We start from the raw sequence: 21,946 nt of genomic DNA, 5'->3' as shown, positions 1-21,946 counted from the left end.
TATCAGGTATTGCAAACATTTTCTAAGCACGTCTAATCTGCTTTTGATGTTTCCCTGCGGACCTATATAACCTTAAATGACCCTACCTGGTTTACCGGAGGACTTGCTTGATGCTTTCACTGCAGCTTTCCCAGCAGGTTGTTTTGCATTGCGGGAGTTCATTTTCTCTTGTTGGACTATTTTAAAACCAGTGGCATCTATCCTAACGTGCCAAGACTCGCCGCCAACACACCGCAACACACAAACTAACTTTTGAAGTAACAATTTCGCCTACTTGTTTTTGTTTTTGTATTTCTTCATCTCACTTCCTCAACGAGTGCTGGTCACCATGGTAACGTCTAGAGAGGGTGAAATTCCAATTCTTCCTATGAAAACCTCAAGTCAATCCCATTCAATAATTGAACAACAAAATTCTTATTTTGCCCAGGTTTTTGGAGCTGTTATTATTATCATTATTATTATTAGGCTATTATTATGAGTAGCATATTTCTTACTATTGTTTATAGTAGGCTATAGGCCTTGTATCAAGTGTCACAACTGCAGTTCTGGAGGAATTGTTTGCAGTTTTATGCAGGAAATGCAATATTTTGGACATGAAAAATGGCATTGCATAGTAGCCTACATACTGTGCTTTACTGCAGATATGCAATATTTTGGCCAAATATTATTGTAGTCTACTGCAATGGAGCCTACTTCGAAAAAAAAAAAACAGTATAGGCTAAATGCAGTTTGTAAGAGTAGTGTGCGCCTGCTAAATTACAATTTGCTCTGTCCTACGCCGAGACGCCTCCAAAAAATTGGAAAATGCATAAATGACGGTGTCGACTAGGCTACAGTTCAAAGTAGGCTACAGTTCACATAGATATGCCTACCAGATGGTGGCAAACAGGATGCCTAGAGACCTACTCGCTTATTCTGATTTTGTAGTTTAGTAGGGCTTTGTAGGCTAGTCTGTGTATTAAATGCACCATGGCCTATCTATGCACCATGTGATTTCAACAAAGGGCATAGGCTACATTGTTTATTTGAGGTGAGTGCTTCTCTGTCAGATCCATGGAGGTAGGTCAGATCAATGAACAGACAAGAACTGGTTGTTTCCGTGATTGGATACAGTATTATTGGTTTGCAGGACGGGGCGGGGCAACGTAGAAGACAGCGCTGTAGCTTTTTTCATGTTAGGCTACTCCTCATTCACGGCCGGCGAAGTAACTTTAGCATACTTGACTAGAAACTGGTTTTGCTTGGCATTGACAAAACTTTGTTCGTGTATAATCCCAGCCTGGTATAGGGTAGGCCTACCATGTTGTCAGCACACAGAAACTAAGCATAGCCTAGCCTACAGTAGGCTACCTAGTGAGGTACGAGAGAAATACAGACATCTCAACTGCTGGTAAGTCTCTCAATGGCTCTAACTTTTTCCTTAACTTCTGATGATTTGTTAAATGACTTCAGTGCTTAGAATCTTTGTGAGCAGTGTTGTTGCCACAAGAAACGAAGAACGCATTATTTCAAACAGTGTTGAAAAATAGGCCTAGGCTACTTATCTGAATTTTCATACTTTTGCAAGTGTTGACGTCGCCACACCCTGTAGGCTAACATGGATTTGGGAATGGAAATGCTTGGCAAATTCCATCCGACAGAACCGTTTTGCCCCGAGACATGCAGCTATTTCTGCGAATGATACAGGGCGTAGGGAACCTGTCGCATGTCCTATGGGAAGAGCGAAGTAGTTTACGAAAGCAACAGACATTGATTTTTTCCTGCGTAGTTCAGCCACATTTAAGTTCAAAACTAGCCATTACTGTTTTTGTGTTCGAGATAATGCTTGCTCTTTCAGTTTAAATTAAACATTAGTTTAATGTAGGCCTACCAACAACTGTCATCTCAGTATAGTCCAGTCATTTTAGGCCTGTTGCACAAAAACCTTATTCTCTTGTTCTAATTTTGCCCAGGTGGGATCATGGCTCGCAGGTCCCAGTGCTCATCTGCTGGGGATAACCCCCTGGACCCAAACTATCTGCTCCCTCATTATCGTGAGGAATACCGTCTGGCTATTGATTCCCTTGTGGAACATGACCTGGAAGGCTACTATGAGTTCTTAAAGTCAGCGAATGTTGTGGATTTTCTCTCCGGGTCCGAAATTGAGCACATTCAAAATACTGTACAGTGCCCTCGTCACGTGGATAAACCTGGTGCTGTGTGTCAGGGTAACGAGGAGGCAGAAGGGTCCTCTGATACGTACTGGCCTACACATTCGGATTTGGATGCTCCCAGCCTGGACCTGGGCTGGCCCGAGCAGCTCCACTTTGTGGGGCCAACAGAGATCATCACATTTGTGAACCCACCAGACCCCGCCATGCCCAGCATCAAGACCCAGGCTCGCAGGCTCATCAAAGACGCCCAGCTTGTGGGTTCCTCCTTTTTATATTTACACCCTCTCATCAGTTTGTCTCTTGTTGGTCCTCATATTTCGTAAAGATTACCCATATCATCTTTCAAGAGTAATAGAGTTGTTATTATTGCTTGTTAGTGAGGTAGATGTTAGAAACTCAGAATCAACCATTTTAGGCTCTCAGTTTCAATAGTCTCCCTTTGATCTTAGTAGGCCTACTAACCCAGAAACCTGCTGTAATCTGGTCTGTTTGTGTTTACACATGAATTCAGCATTGCTTTTGTTTTGGAACATTACAGATTGTACAGCCTTACAGATGTATAGTCAAAGATCCTTGATTACTAGCTCCGCTTGAACCCTCTCTGGTATAGTGCTTATCAAAGATTCTAGAACAGAGCTCCGCTCTAGAATCTTTGGTGGTTATTTAGTGTTCCAGTTGTTTCACTGGTTCATAAGCACACTATGACATACAGTAGTAGTCTGTGTCATGAGTTCAATTTTCAGTGAACATAATTATACTGATCTTTTTTTTTTATGTAGCCTATAATTGCTGACAACATTAGAGTTAATTTCTCATGTGTGTGTGGTTTTATCCAGTAGGCTTTAACTGGCAGTAGGCTTTTGCCATTGATCTTTTTACAATGAATAATTTAATAATTGACTGATTTATCATCTTTTACGTTTATTAGATTTGAAGGTAGCTTACAGCTAAGAGAGAATTACTATTTGGCATGCAATTACATGGTTTTTTGATTCTTAACTCCCTCTAATTCTAATTATAATTCTGCATGTGGTAATGCAAAATCATTGTGAACTTATTTATTCAATATCATGATCTCTAATTCTGAATGATGGCTGTCTGTGTGTATGTGTGTGTGTGTGTGTGTGTGTGTGTGTGTGTGTGTGTGTGTGTGTGTGTGTGTGTATGGGGGGGGGTCTTTTTTGCAGGTTATTGCTGTGGCTATGGACATTTTCACAGATGTTGATATCTTTGCGGATCTCTTGGAGGCAACTAAGCGCAATGTGGCTGTTTACATTTTGCTTGATCAGCAAAATGCCCATTACTTTACAACCATGGTGGCCAACTGCAGGGTTAATCTGGATCAAATCAAAGTGAGTGATGAGACTAGACTAGACTAGACTACACTAGTGTTTCAACCGATTCAGGGGGTAAATCCTGTAGGAAGAACACCCAAACCATCCTCCTTCTCCTCAATTCCCTTAACATTGTTTTCTGGTTGTTTTTCACTGTCAATAACAAATGCAATGGCGAAATCTAAATGTCTACCTTCTAGCAACAGCGTTGTTGTTACGTTTGTTGTTAATTAAACATAATTTACAAAGACATCGTACCATACTGGAAGCTAATATTTTACTCACTAGCAACCTTCATCTGTCCTCTGTCTAACACAGTTGTATTTTCAGCTCGGCTGGCATTCAGGCTATGTCTAGGGTGCATTGCTGCCACCTACAGTGCAAAAAACAGTGCTGAAAAATGTCAGGAAGGAGTATTTCTCGTCAGACTTCTGTTTCTGAAAGATCACATGACTGTATTGGACGAGTATTAGTGGATGAGTAATGGCACTGACAAAGCTGTGACTTATATTGTTAGCATTTGGTTCTCCACAATGATAAATATGTATATATATATATTTATTTTTTTGCAGTGTATGCGTGTTAGAACTGTGGCTGGACAGAACTACTACTGCCGTACAGGGAAATCTTTCAAAGGACAGATGATGAACCGTTTCTTGTTAATTGACAGCAGGGCTGTTTTAGGTGGTAACTATAGGTAAGTGCTCTCTGTCACATTTTAAATGTGATTTGTTTTCTATTTGTTTAAAATAAATAAATAGGCAAGCTGCCAGGACAGGTCACTGTGGGAAAGTATGTCAGACATTATCTGATGGGATTATCTTTTGTCTGAGGATTTTGCTGCAAGCAATGTGACATTTAAACTGGTTTGGTAACACCAGTGCACAGAGTTTGTAAATGACTGGATATTTGCCATGGAAAGTTGTATTCTCTAATAAGTTAATTTTGTATTTGCATTTTCATCCTCTAAGAACAAATACTATTTTTTTTTCTCATTTGTCATTGGAATTAGGTTAGGATGAAATCATTTTTTTCAATTGCTTAAGCTAAGCACAATTTTGAAAACAGGGCCCGTTGTTTCAAAACACTACGTACAATCAGCACCACCATAGTACAACACCACATCCAAGTAGCAGTCCCTCAGATATTTTCCAAAAAGATATATATATATATATTTTTTTTAGGATATAGTGCAGTGGCGTAGCGTAGCTATGCTGGGCCCCGGTGCAAGCATTTTCATGTGAACCCCACCCCCCCCCCGACCCCCAACACCAACCCCACCCCCCGCGACACAAACACACACACACAAAATTGCACGTGTGTGGTGGTGATTCACCAAAATGATCAGAAAGAGCCATGGACAGTGGCTACCTGACTAATCAATCGCTACCACCTGTTAAACAGAATTCTCCCAACTTCCGAAACCAAAACGCGGATAACATATAGCCATAGAACAATTAAATAGCCATCAAGGAAACCCAGCAACTCATATGCGGTGGCGCCTATACACAATAACCACACAATTGCTTAATTTAGCCTAACAGTGTGGCGCAGCGATCAGATAGCCTTCCACAAAAAGGTCACAGAAAGTGCACCTCACATATGCCTACTCCATAAAAAAGCAGCCTGTAACTCACCCATTAGAAGTTCACTCTACGGGCCTTCTGTTCAGCAAAGTCATTGATGATATAGGCCTATCTTTGAACCCCAACTGCCTGGCTCTGCTGTTCTCTATGGAGAGTATAGCCAATCCACTCAATTGTTCTTGTCCCATGCTAGCCTACTCCTTAGGGAGGACTTAACGTCAGCATTGCTAGCATCAACGCCAGCAGCAACATTTGAGGTGTTTAAAAAAAAAAAACTATTCAGTTTCATTCATTTGGATTTAGTCTCCTCCTGTTATCGTTTTTCTTTTCTCTTCTGTGTGCCACTTTTATGCTTACTAATTGCTGATTGCATTGGTGATTATTATAACTAAGCTACAACACATCCAGAAGTAGCCTTACAACATAATGTAATCAGAAATGACAAGAAGTAAGATCATTGGGATAAACACATTTTCCCCATTCCCAGCAGGCCTTGTTCCTTTGTAAAAGTGGACAATAAATAAAGAAATTTAATAAGTTGCATGTATTTTTTTTATTTCTAACTCATATTGTAGCCTATGTTGTAACATCTGAACATAAACACAATGCAAAAAATAAGGTCACCATGACTAATAGTTATAGGGCATCTGAGTGGTATAAATAGCTGTCAATCCTATTCAAAAGAATATACTGTAGTGTGAGGAAAAAAATATTGATATCCGAGTACTGCTGACGTGATCGCAGCTAATTTACAATATTGCGCGATGACCCCGAGTACTGACGGGAGGGGGCCCATATCTTGAGTGGGGCCCCGTTTGCACCGCACCGGATGCACCGTCGGTAGCCACTCCCCTGATGTGTATGCTTAATTTTGTTTTCAGAAATATTGTTAAAGTAGGATTAGAGGATTTAGAGAACATTAATATACTGACCAAACACAACACACAAGACCAGACATCTACACTGATTTTTTTTTCCAACACTGTAAAATACACTCAAAATATCCATTTCCAAATGCTGCATTTTGCACTGGAAATCAGAGCAGAACATAATTTCTAAATAGAATATGCAGTGAAAGAGCAGTTAAAACATTTGTGGAGACAAAAAAATACAACAAATAAATAAGAAAAAACAATGTTGCTCAAATCCCCATCTGATACATAAATGTCCTTGTCTTTGTTCACATGCTCCTCCAGCTACAGGCTTGCCTTTCATAGTGCTTAGGGCTGATTGTTGACTTAGATAGATAGATAGATAGATAGATAGATAGATAGATAGATAGATAGATAGATAGATACTTTATTGATCCCCAGGGTAAATTCAAGGTCTCAGCAGCATACAGACAACACAAACACATTCCAGTTATTGACTTGACAGTTATGCAAAAGTACACATTCCAGTTACTGAAAGATGCCCCAGAATGCAGGTTTTCTGAAAGTAGTTGTACTATTATAATGATATTTTTGATTAATGGAACATTTCATTGATACATTTTCCTTTGTTTCAGCTTTATGTGGTCATTTGAGAAACTCCACCGTTGTTTAGCCCATCTATTCCTGGGCCAGCTTGTGGTCACATTTGATGAAGAATTCCGCATTTTATATGCACAGTCTGAGCCACTTGTAGTTGAGAGTGCTGTTGTCCCCATACAGAAATATAGTTCTATGCCAGAGCTGCAAAAAACACACAAGGTGTATCCCAGGAAACAGGGCATGTACAATGCAGAAATGGCTGGACACCCGTATGAAGGCTGCATGGATATGGATCCTAAAATGTTTCCTCTAAGGAGGGGGGAATCTGCCCAAATGTTGTTACAACCTCAGGCTAACATGCACCCCTCTCAGCAATACCGGATGGACAGGCCTGGTGCTTTTGACAGTAACATGTTTAGAAGGTCGAGCTATGGGGAAGGGACCCCTGGTGGCTACTATCAGCAGTACCTGATGCACAAGAACAAACAGAACATGGATGCTATGGAGACGCAGAGCACCCATTCACACAGGGACCAGTATCACTACGAGAGGACCGGCCGAGAGCCCGTTTATGACCCCTCTGACAAATTTAGGCCCCAGGGATATCAACACTCAGACCAGTATTCAGAGCCAGGAGGCCAACCCTCAATGGATCAAGTGGACAGCTATGACCACGTGCTTAAGTTTTTACAGTCTAATCCCACGGGGGAGGCGGAGCAAGGATTTGAGAACTTTGTGGTGCCAGAGGGTCCTTACAGTATGTCAGGCCGAAGGAGACAGTGTTTGGGTCAGCCATATGCCTGTCAGACCTCTCCTACACAACTTAGCCCTCATGAACAGAAAGGATTCGCCATAGAGCCTGCTCCTGAACGCAAACCCCGAGATGCCGCTGCGAAGAAGGGCATGCGAGACTGGAGAATCCATTCATATCTTAGTGCTTATGATGACACCGCTTCAGAGGACACACTGCCACCTCAATGGTCAGACATAGGAGACAATTCCCCTTTCTCTTCACAAGAACGGCTGTGTGATCTGGACCCATTAGCCCCTAGAGTAGGCAATAGAGAATTGCCTAAGATGCCGTCAGCTGTCCTTTCTTCACGCTGCAAGAAATCTTTTCAGCAGGAAAGTATGAAAAATCGTTTGGAATCATCATGCACCACAGAGAGTGAAAAGGTTGATGATGGGGAAGACAAGCTACTAGCGGAAATGGATGGAACAAAGGATGAACCATTCCGTAGGAGACCAAACCCAACTCTTCAAAGGACATCGAGACTGAGAAACTCTTTGCTCTTCAGTTCAAACGTGGATCAGCATAGGTCTCTTTTGGAAAAGGCAAAATCAACAGAGCAAAAAGAGGAAAGTGCTAAGGTTGTAGAGAAAGGTTTAGAGAAGAACCCTTTGAAAAAACAATCCACTATAGCTATGGGAGAGGAACCAAAGCCAGTTGAGCTCCCCTCTAGTGATCTGCAGCGAACATCATCATTCATTATGGATATGAATGACCCTGACACTAGGCTGCAGTTTTTCAAACAGTTAGCTGCCCAACGCAAAGCAAAGCAGAAACCATCTGACCAAGAGTCAGATAAAATATTGAGTATTGCCTCTGAGGGAGGCCACAGTGTTGCAGAGCAGAAGCAAAATGTAGAGGTTTCACACATGACAGATAAGCCTGCAAAAATGGAATCTCAATCCTCCAAAGAAACCAAAGACAAGGTTCCCATTATAACAGTACATGTGTCAGATTCAGATACAAAGTTAGTAGAAAGTTTGAGTCCCACCGAAGATGTCCCACCAGGCCAGACTCATGGCACACTGCCACAAATGGCCACAGATGCTGAGAAGATTGAACAGAAGAGGTTACAAGAGCCTGCTGCAGCTAAGTGTGTGCCATCTCATCAGCCTAGCTCGTCCAGTTCAGCACAGCAGTCAGAATCTCCAAATGCCATGAAAATACCTCCTGATTCAAACCTCAAGGTAATATGTTTTGCATTACATTACTATCAAACACCTTTTCAAAATTATTGTAATCCTTTGCATTGAATCACTATCAAACACCTTCACATGTACCACTGTGCATCTTTCAATAATGAAACAAACATGTTGATACAGTTTCCATTATTTCTAGTTCATAAATAATTCTTGCTTATCCTGTTCCCTATTATAAATCCTCTCTTCTTTTACAGAAAAAGTCACTTGATTCATCAAATGAATCTGGCAAAAGAGAGCTCTCTGTCATGCCTTTAGCCATTATAAGTGGCAAACCTGTTCTGCCTGTCATTTCTGGAGAGTCAGCGTCAGGGAAAACAACATCAGTTGAAACCACAGATTCCCCGAGAACGACCGCATCTGAAAAAGCTGCAGAGGTTGCGAGTGTGGGAACAATAGAATCTGGTGAAACAAAGGAAGGGCTTGTCCAGAAGCGACCGAAACCCAGTCTTCAAAGGGCTTCCAAGTTAAGGAACTCACTTCTCTTCAACTCACCCTTAGAGCAGCACCGGTCTCAGTGGGAGAATGATCCTAGCGGGCAAATTAAAACAGATGACAGATTATCAGACCTATCCCAGGATTCACAAGGAAAGAGTGACAGAACATCTGAAACCTTGTTTAAAAGACAGGCCTCGTTTACAATGGGAGACAAACCTAACCCAGTTGAATTTCAGTCTAAAGTATTGCAGAGAACCACAGCCATGTTGGACTTGTCTAACCCAGATAGCAGATTGCAATTCTTCAGAGAATTGGCTGCTAAACGCAAAGGTGGTCAGATGGCTGCAATGTCTGCTGAGAGCGCCACAGGACATAATTCTCAAAAGCCTGACGAGACTGAGGACACCTCTGCAACTAAAGGAAACGTCTCAGTACCAGAACAGACCACCACAGACCCACTCTCAAAGCCATTACTTGCTGAAACTGTGGCACCACAAGTGCTAGATGACGATACTAAAACACTTAAACCTCAAAGTGCTCCAGACAGCCATGAAATAAAGAATTTGACAGACAACTCTGGGCAATGTAACCCCTCCGGATCTGAGTTTGCCCAAACTGCCACAGACAGTGAGAAAATGGAACGGATGAAGTTGCATGTTAAAGCAGCTGCAAAACTCCCATGCACCCCCTCAACTAGTTCTGCTGATTCAAGTTCAGCCTTAGAAGATATTCCCAAAGACGTAACAATGTATTGTGAAGACCAGGCATCAAAAAAGCAAATCTCAGACTCAGATGTATCTACTAAGCAGGTTCCAGTAGACTCTAGTTCAGTTAGTTTTCCAATAAATGCTGGTAAGACTACACACAGCTCTACCTCACACCCAGTCAAATCCATTTCAAAAGTTGAGGACACTCAAGAAGAGATTTGTTTAAACCCAAATAACAAAACAGTAGACTCAGACACTTCCTCTGTCTGCTCAATAGAAATGGGTTCAGGGACAGAATGCTTTGCAACAGCTCCTAGCTCACCTTGTACTCCGACCCCAACTGAAATATTCCCAGTGAATCAAAAGGAGTCTAAATTAACTGTTGTATCTCCTACTGCAGAAAACATTTTGCCTCCATCTCCATCTTCTTCCATCAAAACTAGCTCACCTCAAAGAGTCTCTTATACAGACACCAGATCGGAATTAGAGAAATGCAGTTTGGCAAGTCATGATTTAAAAACAAAACAAAAAACAAAATTGTCATCATCTCCAGCCAAATCTAGGTCAGTAACTGAACATGATTCAACAGAGCACCACTTATCTCCAGTCTCCTCCCCTACACAGTCTCCAAAAGGGGATTCACATCTCCACACACCTGTGAAAGAAAGTTATGCTCCAGACAAAACTGAGGATAGGCCACCCTCCCAGACACCATTAACAACTCCAGACATTAGCACTGTTGATCCTCTTACAAAAACTGACTGCAGTCTGGCTTCAGTTTCTTCTCCAACCAAATCCTGTTCAACAGCTGTGGTTTCCCCAGCAGAGTCCAAATCGCCACAAGCTGGGGATAGCATACCTGGGACAACTCAAGCAAGCCCAACTTTGAGCACTTGTGGATCATCAAAAACAAAACAAAAACAAAACAAATCAAAACTAAAAAAACAAAATAGCCAATCCCAGATTTCGCCCCCACTAAAATCTACTCCACCAAAAATGGTTCCTGCATCAGAGCCAAAATCACACTCTGATATCAAAATAACGGAGAAAAGTTCTGCTTTAGTGTCTGTTAAAACTGAGGAAGGCCTTTCAGTCATTGATGCATCAGCAAGTCCAGCCACTAGTACTGTCGATAGTTGCACTACAACTGACTCTAGTTTATGTCCAGTTTCCACCACAACACACACTAATCCAATGACAAATGTTGTTCCAACACAAAACAGATCATCCCCTGAGACCAAAATATCAGAGACAAGCCCAGCTCTGTCAGAAGGAACTTCATCTTCACATGATTCGCCAACAAAAACAATTCCTGTAGTAGGAAGTCCTATTCCAAGTATAACCCACACTGAGGATTGCTCATCACCCAAGGTAATCTCTATCAGCCCAAAAGAAGCAGTACTCCTAACAGAGTCCAGTTCTCAGTTGCCTTCTGTGGACAGCCCATCCCTAAAGTCAGTACCAATGAGTCCAACAGTTAGCACAGTGGATAGTCCCACAAAATCTCATTCAAATTCACATCTTGTGTCTTCCCCTTTAAACAGTCCAATGGCTGAAGTTCCCTCAACAAACTTAACTTCACCCAGTGATGTCAAAACATTGGAGTCAAGTCCACTTTCAGATCCTGGCCAAACTGACAGTAACTTTTCGCTGATGGCAACCACAGACCCCCTTGCCAAACCTACAGCAACAGTATCTGATTTAACAGCAAGTCCAGGCCTAGAAACACCCAAATCTACTGATCCTCCTCATGCAGAGGAGAACACCTCATATCCAGTCGTGAGCATCTTAGGAGATAGTTCTAATTCAGAACTTACTATAGTAGAACCAGCATTGCCTACAGAAGAATCTTCCAACACAACCTCGAGCACTTATGATGCTGTTACTGAGAGGCTGCTTAAAATAGAAGAAAAAGTGGTGGTTGGCGATCATCCCTCAGCAGATGCGGTCAATCTGTCTGAGGTGTCCCCTACTGATGAGCTTGGCACCACCATATCTCAAGACACCAAAGATGCTGTCGCCTCACTAAGTGCAGAGGACTCAAAAGAACAAAAGTCTCCCTCTGCAGAACCAACCAAAGGTCATCCCAGTCGTTACCAGTCATCGACTGCCAATGTACTGTCTTGCAGTAACCTCAGAGATGACACAAAAGTTCTTCTGGAGCAGATATCCGCCAATAGCCAAAGCCGAGCAGCCAAGCAGAACCTTCCAGCCACAGATGACGCTAAAGAAGATGAAGTGAAGGCACCTAAAGATAAAAGCAACCAAAATGTAACCAGCAAATTGCAATCCTGGAACACTCACCTGAGCGAAAAGGAACGTGATAGGTTAATAACTGCTATGGAGAGCAAGAGAAAGGAAAGAAGAGTCTATAGTCGCTTTGAGGTGAGTAGTGTAAAATAATAACATCATCTTTTGTTACTAGTGAAATTACAATGTAATATCTCTAAAGCAATATACAACACTTATACAGTATATTGCAGTTTGATCATTATCTAAGCCCAATGTGTTAAGTTAACCAGTGGCATCTACCAAGTTGATGTTTTCATAAACATAAATCAACTTTTTTTTTCATAAACAAAAATCAATATTTTCAAAAAGTGTCAAAGATATAAGTGTTTGTAAATTGATAATTGTTTGCTCTGACACAGGCACTCTAGTTTTGAAGGAACATGAGGAAGAAGGGATGCATAGGACAATTCAGTCCTTGGACCCAGGTGCCATGGAGCCTGTTAGCTTGGACAGTGGATCAGTATGGTAATGCTCCTGTAGTGTCATGAGGATTGAACATATGTGGAAGGATTGGTGTATGTCATATACAGAGGACTTAGTGTCGTCTCGGGATGGGAATCATTTGGTTGCATCTCTCAAAGACCTTAGAACTATGTCAGAATTTGGCTGAATTGAGAACTGGTGTCTGGAGACCTGTTTTGTGTTGTAGAACTGAAACTGCAGTGTTAGATTTTTTAACGAATTCTGTAAAGGATGTTTGTACTGTTTTGCCTGACTCTGACAGGCAAATTAATAATAAAGGAAAGGTCCTGAGCACAGTAGCATCTGATGAATACCAGAAATACAAAAGCAATAACATGTAATTAGGGATTCAGGATATTGCTTTCTAAACCCTAATACCCCCAATTATCCTCTATCTTTGTTTGTAAAGAAAGGCAATGAATGTATCCCCTTTGGCTGGTCCTAATGTTGATCTATGAGGGAATTATGTCACTGATGCAAAAATCAGTACCTGTCTCCATTGTCAGCTGGTCTTAGTCTTAATGTGAGACTAAAGTTGTAAATTGAAGTGAATTTAAAGATCCTATAAGCAATTCTGGATGATCTCATTTTTGTTGATATTTGTTGATTTCTTTACAGTGTACCCACAGAATGAACAGTAGATCGTGAGGAGATACAAAAGTGTTATATTGGAATCGCTTACAGTGTCTTTAATGAACAAAACACACATGTGTATAGCAGAATTAAATAGAATTAAATTTGTAAAGTATAACGCTTCTCAAAAACCCATATAAACCTTTAGTACTATTTATACTGTTATTTTATTTAGGTGTTTTTTTTTTGTGACTAACAGGGGGGCTACACCGTGCGTATGAAGCGTTAGGTGAAGCGCATACTTTCAGAGTTTTTACGCGGCGTGAACAAAATGTTGCAGTTACGCGCTCGGTGTAGGCTCCTAGAAATAATCGCAGTTACGTGCACAGATCATGTCATGGGAGCTACTCTGTACATAAGCGTTACCACTGTCACTTTACTTTGTTATTACTGTCACTTTACTCTATATTTTTTCTATTTCTGTATCAATTCCAAGAAGAATTAAACACTTTACACCACATCCTTTGGTGTTGATGACTATTTACTATATTGATTTAAATAAATATTTATGTCATTCCATGTGTATATGTTAAGAGGTTGGGAAGGATACCATATTCCATAAAAAAAAAGCTAATGTGTCACATTCTGTGTAATTTTATGACAATGTTATTTCATGGCTGTTAGTCTGCACTCCGTTACATGTCCCTGCATTTTTGCATGTGAAGAAAATGTTAAGACGATGGTACAGCAATCTGTAAAAGGAGAGGGGGGAAAGAGGAGGAGGTCTTGTGCTTTAGGCATGCTACACACTGCTTGTGCTTTAGGCATGCTACACACTGCTTGTTTAACTGTCAAAGTCCTCTAAGCGAATTAGTAGTAAATTTCAGTTAGGTCAGTAATGCTATGACTATTTTCCAGTGGGGGTTCATAGATTTGTTCTCAGTTTTATTTAGTAGCTTAGTATTTCAAATTTTGCCAGTTGCACAGAGTATTTGTCCTCATTACTAGTTTTAACATTTTTTCTGGACGTCATTCAAAAGCTGACTGGTTGCGAAAGACAAAACAGCAGCTTACATCACAAACTTCACAAAGAGGCCTTTGTATGAGGCACCATGCGAGCTCTCTGACCAGTCTCATAATTACTGTTCACTACATCATGCTAATCTTCAAATAAAAGGATTTCCTATGGTATGTTCCCTCTAAAAAGGCTCAGTTGTGTCCAGAGCTACATTTAGTTTGAGAAACAGACAGGGTTAGCCTGCTGCTAGGACCACAAGTCAGATAAGAGGTTATATAGAACCAGGAGGGGAGAAGCAGTTGGACAATCAAACATGGGTGGTAGAGTGCAGAAGATCTACCACCTTGCTGCTTTCAGCTGGTATGCATTTGTCATACAGTCACTTTATGCCAAGGGAGATGAAGACCTTCCACCTGGGATATTTGTCTATGGTGGGCCCTGGAAATACCTGACATTTTTAAACCTGGTAGGAGAACTTCTGTGGCACTCTTAAGCCTGGTATGAGAACATCAGAAAAGAAAAGTTATGAAAGGATTTCTGAATCATGGTAACTGATACCAGAAGCAATTAACCTTTTAGAGGGATACATATTTGGAGAATACTTTGTGTGTGTTTGTGCATTCGTGTTTTTTTTGTTTGTTTTTCTGGTGGCTAAACATATTATTTAGGTGTGACAGGCATATTTATCCACATAATCATCATGTTACGTAAGACTTAGATGTGGGTGACACCACCCAGTACAATGAAAGTCATACTGAGTGAGAGGCACTGCTTGCATGTCAGATTCTCCAGATGGTGTTTTTTGGCCTGGCTGCACTGAATGACCTCCAGTCCTCGGGCAAAGGCTTGCGTATGGCCAGGGACCTGCTCTTCTCAGTCTATACATTCCCAGTGGGCATGGTGAGTACCAGCTTTGAATTGTGCCTCAAACCACAATACTAAACAGCTTTTTGAGAGTGGGCTCTATTAGTTTTGCTTCATCAGGGACTTAATACAGTTATTTTTGGGATGTATATGATCTCAGGATCAGGGCCCTATACAATAGTAATGATATGTGGGATGATCATCCTTATCACAGTCTGTCGTAGAGAGATGTCTGTATACGGCTCTGCAATTTGAGTGTTATCTCGCCCCCTACTGATGATATTTGAGAATTATTCGGCGCAAAGCTGGATGAAGTCTGTGTGCCAGTTCACCGGTTCAGTTCAGTGAGTGCCATTCATCAGATTGTATTATATTTCTGTGTTTATTCTAAATATTGTATATGCTCCCTGTTTGTTTAGTTTGTGGTGGTGTTGTTTTGGTCAATATTTGCCTACGACAGGCAGCTTGTTTATCCTGCATCTCTGGACAATTTCTTTCCTCCCTGGATAAACCATGCAATGGTCTGTACTCATGTTTAAGTCTTCCTATAACATTTCACTTGTATTCATCTTATCTCATTAATTTCATTTTGTACCTACCTGTGCAATGGTAGCATGCATTAAAATGAATACCATTTAATATGAATTAGCTTTTTACCCCATGTTATTTTGTCCTCCTTGAAACCATGAAAACATTATTAGGCACTGATCTATCTCAAAATCTGTTTGTTTATAATTGTACAGTACAATACAGTACGGTATCCAACCTACTTGTTTTTGGTAACATGTTTAACCTGTTATTTTACAGCATACCTTTGTGTTCCCGATCCTCTTTGGAGAGATTTTGCTTCAGCCTCATGCCTATCCAAAGACCAAAACAGGCATGACGGCATTAGGTGTTGTAGGGCTTGCCTACTTAAGTTGGTAGGTGGTGTCAAATAGTTACATGACAAAATAAAAGCACAACGCAGTAGAACTCAGAACTGCTGCCATGTTTTAAATTAAAATGGTATTTTGCACTAATGCTTAAAAAAAGAAAGTAAATATTCAGCAAGAAATCAAAATGAGTAAGATATAGGAAGGTTACATGTCTAGCGTCTGATGCACCCATCTAAAGTATAGACCCTTTCAAAAAGTTAAACAAAAACAATGCTTGAACGTTCTATTTGGGCCCCAATCTACTTCCTCTGCATTAAGATAACATATGGAATGTTAAAAAGGAAGTCTTGTGGGGCCAACTATGATGCTGATAATGGAACACTCTTGAAAGGGTCCATAACAACTAGATCAGTTTTCAGTATGAAACCGTAGGAAAACAGTCACAGGCCTACTCTTTTTTTTTCTTGAACTGTTGTGTACTTGTCACTGCCTAACTGCCTGTGCCTTTCTCTAGGGTGATTTGGGTGTACCTGAGTGTGGGTATCTGGGTGTACCCCCTTCTCTCTTTGCTCAGTCCTGCTGGACTGATAGGCTTCTTCTTTTTCAACATGACTGTGGTGACTCTGCTTTATTTGCTAGGACAAACACTAAACAGCAGCATCTGGGGTAGGTGAATGGTGATCATGTTACAGATCTAGGCAAATCTGGGCATGTCCACAATGATGTTCTTTATTGAAGTAACATGTTGGGATCTGGTTCTCTCCCCTCTTTTCTCTCTCTGTTGGAACTTTTTCAGGGAAAACACAGAAGGTCAAGAGGAGAGCATAGACACAGGATTTCTGGGATATTTATTGACACGTTGCCATGTGCTGACACCCCTCAACAGAAGCTCTTCATGTCAGTCTCTTAAATACATTATTTCAGATTCTGTTCCAAGACGAGATAAATGCATAAGGAGCCCAGATGGTATCAAAGGAATCAAGAGTACACTCAGTATAAAAAAGTATGTATAAATAAGAAAGTATTGAGTCCATATGTTAAAGGTGCAGTATGTAGAATTTAGTGGCATGTAATACAGAACTAATGGAATACTTTTCCCTTTCCAAGCATATAGCAAAAGCTATAGAGTGCTCATCAGGTGCATAAAATGTGCAAGACCATGTTTTGGTTTGATAGAGTGGTCGCACATGGCAGCAAAACAGGGTGGACTCTGCGGAAGTGGATCCTCTCACTAATAAATACAAAGGGCTCGTTCTAAGCTAACAAAAACCACAAACATTCGTAGTTACAGGTGATAACACTATTGTCACTATTGAAAATATAGCTATGAATATCATATTCCATTTCTGGTACTAGATCACCATAAATCTTACATACTGCACTTTCAAAATAATTGTTCTTAACCTGTCCTCTGTAAATAAGCAAGGGAAACGTTGCAATTTTACTAGATTATGTCTCACATTTGGCAGAATAAAAGATGTTCAATATCCATTGATAATCCACAACAATAATTAAAAAAGTAAAAACTTTCATAGAAAATTCTCACGCTCTCGTCACATTCTTTCTCATACAAATTGTCATGCTTCACAGAACCTCTGTGTTGGGCAAACATTTCCTCATGTGCTCTGTACACTCTCTGAGTTAAGGCCCAAAGAATGTTCAACTGGAAATTTCCCTTAGTGAAGGTGATCCTCACTCAGTATTGCAACACAGAACTACTAATGCTCAGATGACCAAACACGCAGTACATTTTTCCTGGAATTTTTATAGAATATCAGTTTTTTTTTTGGAATATCATTTTCACTTGTGTGTCAGACATAAAAAAAAACTCTCATATTTGTGCTGTAGTATACTGGCAGCGGTTTCATTCTCACTACCTGTTGATACTGGCAAGCAGGAAAACAAAACCCTTGATGGCTTTGTACCAAAAGGTGATGAATGTCGAGTTCAGAACTAATCCTCTTAAAGGTCATGGTTCCCTTTAGTCAAAACAGTCCCAAATACACTAACTTACTCCCATAGTGTCACAAAGACAATAAGAGTCTCAGTGGAGTGTCTGGTCTTTGACACGAGCACAGGCGTATCAGTGATCACTGCATCACGTGGTGCTTCCTCTAAGGTCTCTGTATTCCCTTAGGTGCTGCAAGGTGGTAGGGTCTGCGTCTACCAGTCCAATGGTCAGGATCCTGGCCAGAAGTAAAAGGTCCTGTTCAGTCAGATTCTAAAAGAAATTATTTTGAAGAAAGAATAAATAAAAGTACATTACTTCAGTAAATTTCTCAATTATCCATGTAAAAACTGAAAACATTAAATGTGTTTTCTAATTAAAAATTATTATTATTATTATGTGGTAGTAGTAGCATATAATAATAATGTATAATGTATATAATAATGTAAGTGGTAGTAGTAGTATAAACACAACAATACATGTTCAGCCACAAACAATTTGCAAGGAGTTAAGGGCATAAGGGTATAAGGCTGGGTGTTCCTCTGGTGTACATCATGTAAAAATGGTCATGCTCTGATGAAGGAAGTAATGTGGATACGCATAAGCATGTTTTAAAAGAATAGCCATGTGAGATTAAAGGCTTTTATAACCCTAATGAGTGCTTCAGATGTTCATTAAAACATTTGTATATATTGTAATTACAACTCTTTTACCTTTTTTTTATTGGCCACTTGTTTTTGTGGAGGAGGTTGACAGCCATTTCCTTGCTTACTATCCTTCTGCAATAAAAGAGCCACTTTTAGCATTCTAGACAGCATGGTGAGGCCAACTCAACTGTATTCATGTCAGTTGTCATATGGCACAACACATCACATCCGCACATGATTGAACATGTCAAGTTTCTGTGCATTGTACAAAAGACCACTGATTAGAGGCTTAAAGGAAAATTCCGGTATTTGGCACTTTGAGTCCCTTTTCTGGTTTGTTTTGGATGAACTAGAGTGGTGGACACTGAAATTTTGACGATTGGTCTCGACTTTTCTGACTCGTTTTGAATCGCCTTTGACTACTCAGAGTGGCTGCCAACAGGCATGCTCAAACATGTCCTAAAACAATCCTTAACGTTCGTTTTCAAAACTGTGCAACTCACCGAGTGGTTAGTGGTGTTCGTTGACGTTCCAAAACAAGTAGCGTAGTGCTTTTTCAAAGTTCTCAATGTCTCGTTTTAAATGTCAGGGCCCTCGGAAGTCTACCAATGAAGTGTGGAGATACATTGAGCCTCGTAAATGGTGTAAAACAGTGATTTATTTGCATGGCTAGCCCGATGCCGAAGCACCACCATTGAAAAAGCTGTTGGTAGCATCAGCTAACTAGCACCAGATTTTGGAGTGCAGGGGACAAGCCGAGATGGGCTATGAGACATACGTTCACACTCGGTATCATGTTTCAACACTGTTGACACTGTTGATCACAATATTTTACTACACAGACTAGAACACTGGGTTGGATTTACAGGCATAGTTATCAGCTGGCTAAAATCATATCTACAAGAAAGGAGCTTCTTTGTTGCCATCGGAAACTGTACCTCAACACCAACGTCCTTGACCTGTGGTGTTCCCCAGGGGTCGATCTTGGGGCCACTATTATTCAACCTCTATATGCTCCCACTTGGACAAATCATTCAAAATAATTTGATTTCATATCATAGCTATGCAGATGACACACAAATTTACTTAGCTCTATCACCAAACAACTATGGTCCTCTTGAATCTATGTGTCAGTGTATAGAACAAATCAACACCTGGATGTCTCAAAATTTTCTTCAGCTGAACAAAGAAAAAACTGAAGTAATTATATTTGGTAAAAATGAGGAAAGACTTAGGGTTGCCACTCTCCTTGACACAAAAGGGTTGAAGGCAAAGGATACTGTTAAAAACCTTGGTGTATTAATTGACAGTGATCTAAATTTCAACAGCCACATGAAAGCGATAACTAAATCAGCTTTTACCACCTCAAAAATATTGTCAAACTCAGAGGGCTGATGTCAAAACATGACTTAGAAAAACTCATTCATGCATTTATCTCCAGCAGGGTTGATTACTGCAATGGACTGTTCACAGGCCTTCCTAAAAAGACTATTAAACAGCTTCAGGTGATACAAAATGCAGCAGCTAGGACTCTAACAAAAACTAAAAGAACTGACCACATTACTCCAATTCTTAAGTCCTTGCACTGGCTTCCAGTAAGTCACAGAATTGACTTTAAAGCACTATTGCTTGTTTATAAATCAGTAAATGGAGCAGGACCTAAATACTTGTCAGACATGCTTCAGCAGTACACACCTTCTCGTCCTCTCAGGTCCCAGGTGAAAAACCTGCTAGTAAAACCTACAGTTAGAACTAAACATGGTGAAGCAGCTTTTAGCTGCTATGCTGCTCAGCTGTGGAACCAACTTTTCGGATGACATTAAAAAGGCCCCAACTGTAGCCAGTTTTAAATCTAGACTTAAGACCAAACTGTTCTCAGGCGGCTTTCTGCTAACTGTGCGAGTTACAAATTCTGAATCTGCCTCGATAATTATTCTACTTTGTCTTTTATTACTTTTTTACTACTTTTGCCTTTGTTTTTTTGCTTACTAATTATTCTTTATTTTTAAATGATTTTACCTTGTGTTTTATGTTTTCTTTTTATTATGATCTTTACCTTTTAACTATTCTTTGACTATATTGCCCTTCTATGCTTTTATTTGTTATTATCGTTTGGTTCTGTTTATGTAAAGCACATTGAATGACCTCTGTGTATGAAATGTGCTATATAAATAAACTTGACTTGACTTGACTTGACTTCAACACGTTTGAGCATGCCTGTTGGCAGCCACTCTGAGTAGTCAAAGGCGATTCAAAACGAGTCAGAAAAGTCGAGACAGGGCCAATCATCAAAATTTAGGTGTCCACCACTCTAGTTCATCCAAAACAAACCAGAAAAGGGACTCAAAGTGCTAAATACCGGAATTTTCCTTTAACAAGGAACTATGTCTGGTCTCTCACTGATACATAAGGGGCGGTGGTAGTGTAGTGGTTAAGGAGCTGGGCTAGCCTGAAAGTTGTCGGTTCAATTCCCGGCTTCCACCGTTGTGCCCTTGAGCAAGGCACTTAACCCCAAGTTGCTCCGGGGACAATGTGATCCCTTGTAATATAGCTGACATTAGTCACTTTGGTCAAGAAGTGTCTGCTAAATGTAATGTAATAAGACAGACTGTATCATTGGTGTATCTAAAGCTCTACCCCTGGTGCAAAAGAAATCAGAGAAAAATGCTTAATGTACAAGCCAACTACGAAACTCATGCAACTACACGTTTACCTAAAACCTATTTACTTGCTTATGATGACAAAGGCTAAGGTCTTCTTTATACAGTAATGAACAGTAACCACTCCAACAGGGATTGAGCAGTTTGTTTGCAATGTGCTTGCTGTAAGAGCAGCTTGCGTCAAGATACTTTCAAATACTTCAAATGTTATGCTGGGGTGGTGTACAGCAAGATGAAGACAACATTGTTTTCAAACAAGAAGGTCTACGATGTGAAAATAATAATTGACTCAAGTATTTGCACGACAGCCTGTTTTCACCCAACTAAAGATTATAGCGTAAAACAGTTCTGTCAATGACAGTGACACTACTAGACAACAGTGACAGAAGCAGATATAATCTCACCTCTTTCAGTCCTTTGGAAATGCATACTATGATGCAGATGATTCCAATGACAGTCTGTAAGAATGACAGAGTAAGTATGGACCTCAGACCTGGTTTGAGAACTTCACTTCATCATTAACAGCTACAAATGTACTTAACCTTCACATACGATCTCTTTCACACAGAACCTATACAAACTATACAATCATGGTCTACATACATTAGCACAATAATCCTGATTGACATACCCCCAATATGTACAGCATCAGTGTTTCTTTTTCAAGTCCACTTGAGTGCAGTCCTGTGTGAGACTGTGTGTCTTGTGAGGGCCAGGGACAACTCAGGCACGTTTACATACCTGAGAACCAGATGTACCAGTTTGACAGGATTGTGAGGTAAGCTACAGTAGGCTACTCTTACACATTATCTTACGCACAGACTTGCACGGAAATTTCCAGCCAGGCCTAAAATTCATTTTAAAATAAAGTGTGACGAAGGGCTGATCATACTGTCTGACGTGGGAGAGAGTCTGATCAAGAAAC

The 21,946-nt window shown here is 40.4% G+C and overlaps 3 protein-coding genes and 1 long non-coding RNA gene across 7 annotated transcripts in view; 2 read left to right on the top strand and 2 right to left on the bottom strand.

Annotated features, from left to right (window-relative positions):
* Positions 1 to 15,787, bottom strand: part of LOC125311382 (IQ motif and ankyrin repeat domain-containing protein 1-like) — a 32,924-nt gene extending 17,137 nt beyond the window's left edge. For 2 of the 4 annotated variants that reach the window (XM_048269368.1, XM_048269370.1), the window contains exon 1: positions 87 to 321. In XM_048269368.1, coding sequence (XP_048125325.1) covers positions 87 to 162 — 76 coding nt within the window. In that variant the 5' untranslated portion in view covers positions 163 to 321. Of the gene's footprint in view, positions 1 to 86; positions 322 to 15,700 lie in introns of those variants that run through there. The other 2 variants (XM_048269369.1, XM_048269371.1) reach the window with 2 other exon arrangements.
* On the top strand, positions 1,147 to 13,526 carry LOC125311381 (protein FAM83H-like). The gene is made up of 7 exons (XM_048269367.1): positions 1,147 to 1,390; positions 1,953 to 2,407; positions 3,341 to 3,505; positions 4,060 to 4,184; positions 6,581 to 8,522; positions 8,732 to 12,064; positions 12,331 to 13,526. The coding sequence occupies exons 2-7, from the start codon at positions 1,961 to 1,963 to the stop codon at positions 12,337 to 12,339; spliced, it is 6,021 nt and encodes a 2,006-aa protein (XP_048125324.1). The 5' UTR covers positions 1,147 to 1,390; positions 1,953 to 1,960; the 3' UTR covers positions 12,340 to 13,526.
* LOC125311384 (androgen-dependent TFPI-regulating protein) lies at positions 14,219 to 17,305 on the top strand. The gene is made up of 6 exons (XM_048269372.1): positions 14,219 to 14,490; positions 14,808 to 14,924; positions 15,308 to 15,409; positions 15,696 to 15,811; positions 16,281 to 16,432; positions 16,563 to 17,305. The coding sequence occupies exons 1-6, from the start codon at positions 14,338 to 14,340 to the stop codon at positions 16,592 to 16,594; spliced, it is 672 nt and encodes a 223-aa protein (XP_048125329.1). The 5' UTR covers positions 14,219 to 14,337; the 3' UTR covers positions 16,595 to 17,305.
* On the bottom strand, positions 16,592 to 21,728 carry LOC125311385. The gene is made up of 4 exons (XR_007196471.1): positions 21,653 to 21,728; positions 21,426 to 21,479; positions 18,428 to 18,493; positions 16,592 to 17,987 (listed from the first exon to the last, which is right to left on the bottom strand). It is a non-coding gene; the product is annotated as an uncharacterized LOC125311385 (long non-coding RNA).
* Positions 21,729 to 21,946: the final 218 nt, after the last annotated feature.

The sequence above is a fragment of the Alosa alosa genome, chromosome 18 (assembly GCF_017589495.1).
Source record: "Alosa alosa isolate M-15738 ecotype Scorff River chromosome 18, AALO_Geno_1.1, whole genome shotgun sequence".
NCBI lineage: Eukaryota > Metazoa > Chordata > Actinopteri > Clupeiformes > Clupeidae > Alosa > Alosa alosa.
Note: the sequence above shows the minus strand (reverse complement) of the source record. Positions and strands in the feature narration are given on the sequence as shown.